The sequence below is a fragment of the Beta vulgaris genome, chromosome 6 (genome assembly GCF_026745355.1).
Source record: "Beta vulgaris subsp. vulgaris cultivar EL10 chromosome 6, EL10.2, whole genome shotgun sequence".
NCBI classification, from domain to species: Eukaryota; Viridiplantae; Streptophyta; class Magnoliopsida; order Caryophyllales; family Amaranthaceae; genus Beta; species Beta vulgaris.
The window spans coordinates 15,434,930-15,444,090 of NC_079207.1; the positions used below are offsets into that span (position 1 = coordinate 15,434,930).

The 9,161-nt window shown below is 38.8% G+C and overlaps 1 protein-coding gene across 4 annotated transcripts; it reads right to left on the reverse strand.

The window, feature by feature from the left end:
- Positions 1-4,091: 4,091 nt before the first annotated feature.
- Positions 4,092-9,161, reverse strand: LOC104895957 (hypothetical protein). Of its 4 annotated transcripts, XM_010682606.4 has the most exons (5): positions 8,393-9,161; positions 8,006-8,041; positions 5,695-6,303; positions 5,137-5,312; positions 4,092-4,847 (listed from the first exon to the last, which is right to left on the reverse strand). In XM_010682606.4, the coding sequence occupies exons 1-5, from the start codon at positions 8,395-8,397 to the stop codon at positions 4,231-4,233; spliced, it is 1,443 nt and encodes a 480-aa protein (XP_010680908.2). In that variant the 5' UTR covers positions 8,398-9,161; the 3' UTR covers positions 4,092-4,230. The 4 variants fall into 4 exon arrangements, with proteins under 4 accessions (XP_010680908.2, XP_010680909.2, XP_057251858.1 ...); XM_010682607.4 differs by lacking the exon at positions 8,006-8,041; XM_057395875.1 differs by lacking the exons at positions 8,006-8,041; positions 8,393-9,161 and adding an exon at positions 6,905-7,999.

The window sequence follows — 9,161 nt, forward strand, 5'->3', positions numbered from 1 at the left end:
TGTATGAGATTACATTTTGGTACTCTAACTTTATTTCGGGACCATTTTGACTTATTTGGTATCAAAATTTATTGTCTTTTTGTGTGTGAGATGTCATTTTGGCATCTCACTGAGACGTCTAACTCACCTCCTTTTCGACGACTTTAAGGAGCTCATTTATCAAAAACACCAAATCATGTCAGATTTGAATATTTGGATTGAATCATGCTCTGCATTTCGATTTTATTCAATCAGATTTTAATGGCATATTTGAAGTTTCAGATTTTGTAAAGGTGATCCAATAGCGAGGCGGCTCGGGTTCGGATCGTCCGTAAAAAACTTTACTCCGTAGTAGGGCTGAGGCGAGTTGGGCCATTTTTCCTGCCCAAATCCTGGTTTTTTGTGCCAAATTCAGGGCAAGTTGAAATTGAACTAAAAAGTCATTTTTAGGCTATCCAAACCAAAAAAAACTAGGTTGGGCCCAGTTCGAGCACCAGAAAAAACTGTCCAAGCCTGTCCACATATATATTTTTGAGCCAAGTCGGGCTCACTTTGATCAACTCTAGATATTTTAGTATTCAGATGGGATCAAGCGTGATGCTCGATAATGCACAGTACTAACCGTCATTGAGTTAACAAGGCACAAAATGTGGCCTTGATCTATATCTCTATATGTTGTCTAATTTGGTCAACCATAATTAGGGATGGCCATGGGTCCAGGACCCTACCCGGACCCTGTTGGACTCGACCCTAATTTAAGGGGCTGTCTCCAACTTTTTCAGACCCTAAGGGTCCGGGTCTGGGTCCAAGTGAATTTTTTAGGGTCCGGGTCTTAAAATTTTGGACACAGACCCGACCCTTAGACCCTAAACTTTTTTACTATATACATTTTATTTAAAAAAAAAAACAAACTGATTTTCTAAAACCTAAAGTAAAACACCAAAACACCCATTCTGAACTCTTGTGTAAGTTGTGTTTGTTTCTTTTTTTCAGTTTGTATGTTTGTGTTTTTGTTTCGTTTTTTTTCAGTTTATATGTTTGTGAATTGTGTTCGTTTCGTTTTTTTTTTTCAGTTTATAAGTTTAAGTTTGTGTTTGTTTCGTTTTTTTCAATTTATTTGTTTGTGTTTGTTTCATGCGAATTCTTATGTTTGTCTCATGCGAATTTCAGATGATTATTGATATTGATAATGCTGAAAATTATGCAAAAATAAAGAATTTTGGCCTGGACCCTCCAGACCCTCTAGACCCTCCAGACCCTAAGGGTCCGGGTCAGGGTCTAATTTTTTCAGACCCTTAGGGTCCGAGTCTGGGTCTGCAAAAAAAATTAGGGTCTGGGTATAGGGTCCAGCTGGACCCGACCCAGACTCATCCCTAACCATGATAGCACAACATGACCTACATATTAGGTTGTGTCGTGTCCTTGTGCTTATGCTTGATTTCCGAGCTTTGTTTGTGCGAAAATTGTGCCAAATTTCAGGACTCTTGTCAGTCTTTATTATACTTTTTGAGTCAAACCAGTCACGAGTATACATTATTTCATAAAATAACTCGATATAAATATACAATCCGTACTACATCCAACTAGACCTAAAGTCCTTCTATCGAAACTCAAAACTTTAAAACTCGAAAATCCAAATATTTACGCAACCTAATAACTACCCGGTCGGATAATGACCCGACTCGATATCAAAAATTGGTATTCATCCAACCGTACCCTAGTTACATTGCAACAAAATCAAAAGATTAATCCCAGGTAAGGGGACTTGAGTCACTTGACTTGGCATGATGATTGTACAATTATACAATACATGAATAAACATTTTATTTTCAGCCATTTAGAAACACTAGGAATAAACATTAAACAATTGTTGCATCCTCGATTTGCATGCTTCTCCATAATATAGTTAGAGAAATAAAATGTAAAGCTAGTGGAAAACTGGGCTTAACATGTGCAACATAAGCGACCCTACAAGTTTCGAAAATTTAGGGGTCCAAATTCTACTTTCAATGTTAATCAGTTACTAGTTATTGACGTATTATACATGTTCCTCTATTGGGTTGCAATCTAAGAGACACATCAAATATTAATTAGAAGTCTTGTGAGTATGGAAGTATTATGAAGTACGATGTTTTTTGTATTTTGGGAAGTTTAATATAAGTAGGATGCTATAGTTAGGAGGTTAGATAGGAAGGAAATTACTTATCCATTAATTATATTGTTTCCTAATTAATTAAAAGTATAGTTGTGGACTTGTGGTTTACGTATTCTAGTAATGAGGATAGTAATTCCGTAAATATAGGATAGTAGGGAGGTTTTTTTATGCAATTGAGAGAAAAAACACAGTAGTTATTGTTTTTGCATTTTATTGATTAAAGAAGAGGTGGTTTAAACCACCATCGTCATTGTTGGTGTTGGATAGGGATGGCAAATGGGCGGGGCGGATGCGGATACCCCTAAATCCACACCCACCTCCACCTAAATTTTCCATACCCACCACCTACCCGCCAACCATGGCGGGTACAAGTTTCCATATCCACCTCCGCCCACGTGGGTATAAGGTTATACCACACCCGCTCCACCACCCAGTGGATATCCATTACCCACTTATACCCGCCCATCACCTAGGTGGATTTTCCACCCGCCACCTGATTTACTTTCTATATATAATCTATTATATAAATTAGTTATTACGAACATCAATTTCAAAGAAAAAAAAACACATTCTTAGTATTATATTTCTTAATTATTTTTTACAATTTTTTAGATTAATGAACATAATTCTTTATTTTATAAAGGGTAAATTAGTAAATATTATACGGGGCGGATGGATATGGGGCGGGGCGGGCGGATATTGGGCGGGGCGGGTGGATTTAGGGCGGATGTGACCTCATATCCACCACCTACCACCACCATGGCGGATTTGACTTTTCGTATCCATACCCACCCACTACCCACCAAAGTCATATCCATACCCGCCCCAACTGGGGCGGATGCGGTGCGAAACCCGCCAAATTATACCCACCTGCCATCCCTAGTGTTGGACTTCGTTATTGATGAAAGATCCAATTTATCTCCATTACACAAACCCTGTTTAATTATCTAGGTTGCTAAACAACGTCCTAAAATTTCCTAGTAACGCCCCAAAATACGGTATTTTTATACCGTATTTATATACTTGCATTTTTTTCTCTCTCATCCCTTGACTCACTTCCCTAACCCCTCCTCATCCAATTTCAAAAATTCCCACCACACCACCACCACGACAGCACCACCACCACCTTCTCCACGGTAGCACCACCACCACCGTACCCGAGACACTACCACGGCACCATCCGCCCTTCTTCTCTCTTGTTTTTGCTTCATCTTTTTTGAATTTTTTTTAAAAAGGGAGGTGTCCACCATGGGCGCCTCCTTTTTTTTGAATTTCTTAAAAAAAAATTAAGGGAGGCGTCCACCATAGAGGCCCCACCAGCGGTGGAGGCGCCCATGGTAGACGCTCCATCATGTGGTGAGGCGCCTTCCATGGGCGCCTCTACCGGTGGTGGGGCGTCCATGGTGGACGCCTCCCTTAATTTTTTTTTAAAAATAAATGAAAATTAAACAGAGAGAGGGGCTGATGGTGGGGGTATGGCGGTGGTGGTGTGTCGGGGGTAGCAGTGCGGCGGTGGTGCAGTGGTGGTGTGGTGGTGGTTGTGCGGCGACACCGGTGTCTAGTGGTGAGTGGAAGAAGATGGGAGGGAAAGTGAATGAAGAAGGGGAGAAAATGAGAAAATATTAGGAAAGTGAGTCAAGGGGAGGAGAGAGAAAGAAATGCAAGCATGTAAATAGTAAATACGATATAAAAGTATCGTATTTAGGGCGTTATTAGGAAATTGTAGGGCGTTGTTTAGCAAGCCCCTTAATTAACGACTAAAATTAGTAGATAAAAAACACCCCGTGCAATACCCTCACGTAGTTCATTGGCCAGCCAGTTCCGCTCCCGCATGAGTGGTTGAGTGCATGTCAACAAAGAGGCGAAAGCAATAAATCCGTCGTTGCTAAGAAAAGAATTTATTAGTATGTGCAGCAACAGGATTGAACAAACTGCATATATCGAGTAACTCTGCTCAGATGATAAATTTTGCCCTTCGAGATTAATCAATCCAAATACTGTTAGTACAAGAGAGATTTTCCTGCTGGAGTTAAATCTTCGTGTGTAGTATACTGGTATAAAAAATTTGGAGAAAACAAATTTTCACAGAAAAGTGATCATTCTTTGTCGATTGCTGAACTAAGAGCTACTTCCTCCCTTAAACTAGCCATCCTAGCCTTCTCACGATCCTTTTTAAATACAAAATACAACGGCGAGTAAAACAAACAGCACAAACCAAAAGGAACTGCCATCATTGCAAGAAGTCCTCTGGACAAAGCAAAGGCCTCCTGCATCGATCCATCAGAGTGTACAGATTTTGAATCATACCCATATATCTTCTCTGACAGTATTCCAACCAAGGGTGCAGCAAAGGAAGAGAAGGAGCCCTCGAATGCACGATCAAATGCATAGATCATTGTCCTGTGTTTAACAGGGACCACCTCAGCAAACATTGGTGCATTTACAGCAGCTCCATTCCAGCTGATGATCAGACCCATAAAAAGTAGAGTGGTTGCATAAGTGAGCCAACTGTTTACAGACTGAGGAATCATTTTGAGAAGAAACCACGAGAATGGAATGCCCATGAATGCACTGAATTGAGCACACATTATTCTGCCTGAGTGAGGATACAAACGTGTCATCCTGTCTGCGATCATCCCACCAAGTAGGGCACCACTTGAAGATCCAAGAGCAAAAACACTAAGGAGTGCTGCTGAAGCATTATGATTAAACCCTGAAAGAGGAAACAAAGAAAGTCCCGTATTACTATACAACAACTTGAAAGTGGTCATGGTCAATCATAAGGATAACATACTATGAAGATTCAATGTAATTGCATCTCTAACAAGTTATTGTATCTCTAACAATGGGAAGCCTGCAAGGGGGGGAAAAGTCGTGCTTGGAGGTTTTATAGATTTAAGATTTCCACCTGTCAAGATTGCTAAAGCAAGGTTCCAGATTATGTAGTTAGATTAAAGTAAGGGCAAATTGAACAGTCCCGGCTGTTCTGCATACTTGCTCACCAATTAATTCAAACCACATGGTAAAAAACACCATGGCTGTCCATGGTAGTGAACCCACAAGTCCCTGCAAGACGATAACCTGAAATGTTTGAACTTTTGTAACTGCTTTCATTGCCGTCCATGACTCCATCCAGATGGATACCGAACTTCCATTATGTTTCCCAATCAAAGCGTTCCTGCAGCAAATGAAGCACATATCTCAATGAACACTCAAGGTGGAACCATTGAATTGCCTATCTTTATCATGCATCTAGTGAATATTACATGAATTTAACCAGCCACCTGCATAGCAAGTACAGCTTCACCATCTAGTGCTGTGTGTTTACAAATCAAATTTGATTTTCCTGGAACCCGTTCAGTAAAATTTTATGTGAATTTGAACAACAATTCAGACATGAAATTGGTGAAGAGAACCATCCGCTCCTTTATAATCACACGAGTATTAGCACTTTGTTAACAACAAAGAAAGCTTTTAGTCTAAGATATGTCAATGTAAAAGATTCACTGATGCAGGTGGTCAAGAAGGTAGCAATGAGAATTCAAGAATGTATGGTTTACCTATCGGAAGCTTCAAGAGAAGGATAGCTTCTCGGGTCTACAACAAATAAAAAAACGAGTAAGCCTATCAGAATACTCAGACAAGCCATCATGATGAAGGCAACTCTCCATCCTGGTATACCCCAGAATTCGTGACCAGCCATGACTGTTGCAACAACACCACCTCCAATGCCACCTAAACTACCAATGAGACTAAGCATCCCAAAACCAGTCCCTCTCACATCTTCGAGATAGCTGTCAGCTATGAATGATTGAAGTGCAGGTATAACAATTGCAAGACCAAAGCCATTAATTGCCCTCCAAAAAGCTACTTGCATAAATTTCTGGCTTGCACCCACTGCTGCAGTCGATATTGCCCAGAAAACGGTTCCCATAGCAAGTACTGTTGGACGGTCATAGTGAAGAACGAGTATACCAGCCAAAGGAGATGCCAATCCCTGCACGAAGTTTCTGATAAATGTCAGATACCCCAGGTCAGCAGGTCCCACATTGAAGGCTTGACTAACTTCTTTGTAGACTGATGGAAGTAAATTTTCATCAGCTCGTTCCATAATAGCAGCCATATTGATAAGGATGAGGGAGAGAGAAACTCCGAAGATCCTCCTTCCCCTGCAATATACAATATCACCATCAAATTTCAGGTTGTAGAGTGAATAACCTTCAGTAAGAAGAAAAGTTAGAGAAAAGAAAGCCCCGAAGTTATAATTGTCACCATAATAAGCAGGTTTAGAAAAGGAGCAGAAGCTGCAGAATTGATACATCTTTTCAGAATCATGTCATTTCGATTCTCCTTATAAAAAAGCCAGCACTTGGTAACCCTTTTTGATTAACTAAGCTAACAACTTTTAACTTGTTTGAAAATCATAACTGAACGACCACAATCTCTAAGATCCGTAAAAAGAAAAAGATGAAAAAAAATTTGAAGTGAATATGTGAGAGAATATACTAATATAAACTGGCCCTCAACCAAGCAACAAAAATAGGAATGATGTCAATGGAAGGTCCCCTCGGCTCCTGCAGGCTGCAGCATTAAAAAGTCATGCAAAAGCAGCACTGTGCATCTTCTACAACAAATGTTTGTAACTTACTGTATATTTTTCCATTGTCAGTAAAAATTCAGAATCAAGAGTAGCAAAAATTTACAAGCACAAAAGAGAGTATGAATTAAGATATGCTCTGAAATGTAATACAAACTTGAAGTTGCTCTTACCAGTAAGCCAGGAGCATAAGTATGCCCAGTCGGGAGCGATAATGAGCTATGAGATACTCAAGTTATCAAAACTTGACTTAAGAAAGCACAGTATGAGACCAAATTTGAATCAAGATTCTATTGAGGCAAGTAAGCATACTTCAGCTCGAACAAAAAGCTCCTAAGCAACTACAGGAAGTTTCTAATATCACCCTTGTTTGATTTAAGCCATGGAATGGATCAAAAAGGAAAGTAATGAAAGAAGAGAAAAAATTGTAACAAAAAGGTTAACTTTACCGAGTGTTTGGTTCAAGCCAAAGAATGGAAAGGGAATGGTAACCATTGCCACCAAGCAATGGATTTTGTTACTTGAGAGGGAGGGGAAGCTAACAAATTGGGGGAAGCCATTACACTAACGGCCCGTTTGGTAAGATGTTATAAATGGTGGGAATGGTAATGCATTATAGTGTAATTTGTACTAGAAATCCAATGTCATTACCAATGGTAATGCTACTTAATCACAAGATATCCATTTTCTTCCTAAAATCTCATTACTATCCATTACCACTTGGGAAGGTGGTATTAGGTGGTAATGAAAATTCATAAAGGAAACCCCATGTTTTGTGATAAAGTTTCATTCCCATGGTTATGGACATGTGAAAATCTTTACAAATTTACACTAAATTTCATTACCATTACCACTATTTATAACCACTAACCAAACGGACCGTAATGGTAATGAATTGACGAGGGGTTGAACCAAACAAGAAAAAAGGGAATCTGTAATTGATTTCGTTTCTTAGAACCCAAATATAGTGAACCAAACGACCTTTTTCTTCGTACTTGCAGCTTATCACTAGAGTCCCAATTCGAGCTAAACTGCGGTAAGTCAAACTCATGCTCACAGTGACGTCTCAGGCACATTATCACCCCTATAAGTCCAACATTGGTGGTACTATTTCACTTTCACATATGTTTTCAGATGTTTGATGCTACTATGTAGGAACCTTCACTTACATACATAACTAAAACTTCAGGGTAGGTACTTACGAAAGAAAACCAAACTTCATGTACATTAACTTGAACTTATACCCAAGAATTATACAGCAAATGGTAACCTACCTTTTGTTTCTTGCACCTTGAAGCAGCTTACTATACCTGGTTCCAAAAACATGTCAAATACTTTCTAATTTTAGAGCTAACACATTGAATTAATCCAATACATTGATTAATGTTCCAAATGTTGATGAATATAGATTGAACTAACGGTTTCTCAATCCCAACTAACTAACTAAAAAATGAGAAGATTTTAGTTGCCATTAACAGCAGTTTAGAAAGTCAAACTGGGTGAGACAGTTTCCTAAATAAGAAAAACCCACAAAAAACAAAGACAATCTATACTTATTATACATGTGATTGAAAAGTAACAGAAATGAAAATGAAATAGTGGAAATTCAAACTAATATAAAAAAGGGAAAAAAAGAAAAAGTGAATTAGATTTGAACTTACTTCATGGTGCCCAGATGTCTGGAGAAAAAAAAGATGGTGAGTGAAAAGTTGAATAAACGATGTGGGAAGATCTAAACTGTGGTTTATGTGGACCCAACCCACTTGCTTGGAGTTGAAGGTGACCAAAACTCAGTCGTTTTGAACTCTAAACATGATTGATCAAATAGAATATTCATCCATTTGTGATTTGATTTTGGATATTAGGAATAAGGAATTAATTTATTGCGTATCCCTGTTATTTGTTAAGTTGATGGATGATGGTGATAAACTGATAATAATGGAGGAGTAATTGAGACATTGTGTTGAAGTGCCATAAATCGTGCGATTTGGATGAAAAAATGGAGAAAGGTCGTCGGAGTGGGGGATGGGATTGGATGGGATGGGACGCAATGGGAGATTCAATTCAATATCGTTAAAAGTCGTTGTCCCGCTAAGCGCGCTGTCTCGTCTCTACTCCCTAAGTGTTTTTTTTTTTTTTTTTTTTTTTAACCTCAATTTGGAGGGTGTGTTATTAGGGGGCGTTTGGTTTACCAAGGGGAAAGAGAAAGGGTTTGAGAAAGAGAAGCAAGGAGAATGGAAAGCTACACCCTTAGATTTACTAAGTTATTTGGTATAAAATATCTAAGGGAAATCTAATACTTCCTCTGTTTCTAGATAAGTGCAACATTTGCATAGTATTTACTATTCACAGTTTAAACTTTAATTAGCTTTGGTGATTTACATTTTACGAAAAACATAGTCATGTGAGATTTTGTTAAATTCGTCTGAA

What these genes read in the sequence shown, in the direction of transcription:
- LOC104895957 (XM_048645829.2), bottom strand. Translation starts at nt 6,455, where the DNA reads ATGTATCAATTCTGCAGCTTCTGCTCCTTTTCTAAACCTGCTTATTAT. An exon ending in TCTCTTGAAGCTTCCGATAG is followed by an intron (nt 5,313 to 5,694) that starts GTAAACCATACA and finishes CATTTGCTGCAG; the next exon opens with GAACGCTTTGATTGGGAAAC. An exon ending in CATGTGGTTTGAATTAATTG is followed by an intron (nt 4,848 to 5,136) that starts GTGAGCAAGTAT and finishes TTCCTCTTTCAG; the next exon opens with GGTTTAATCATAATGCTTCA.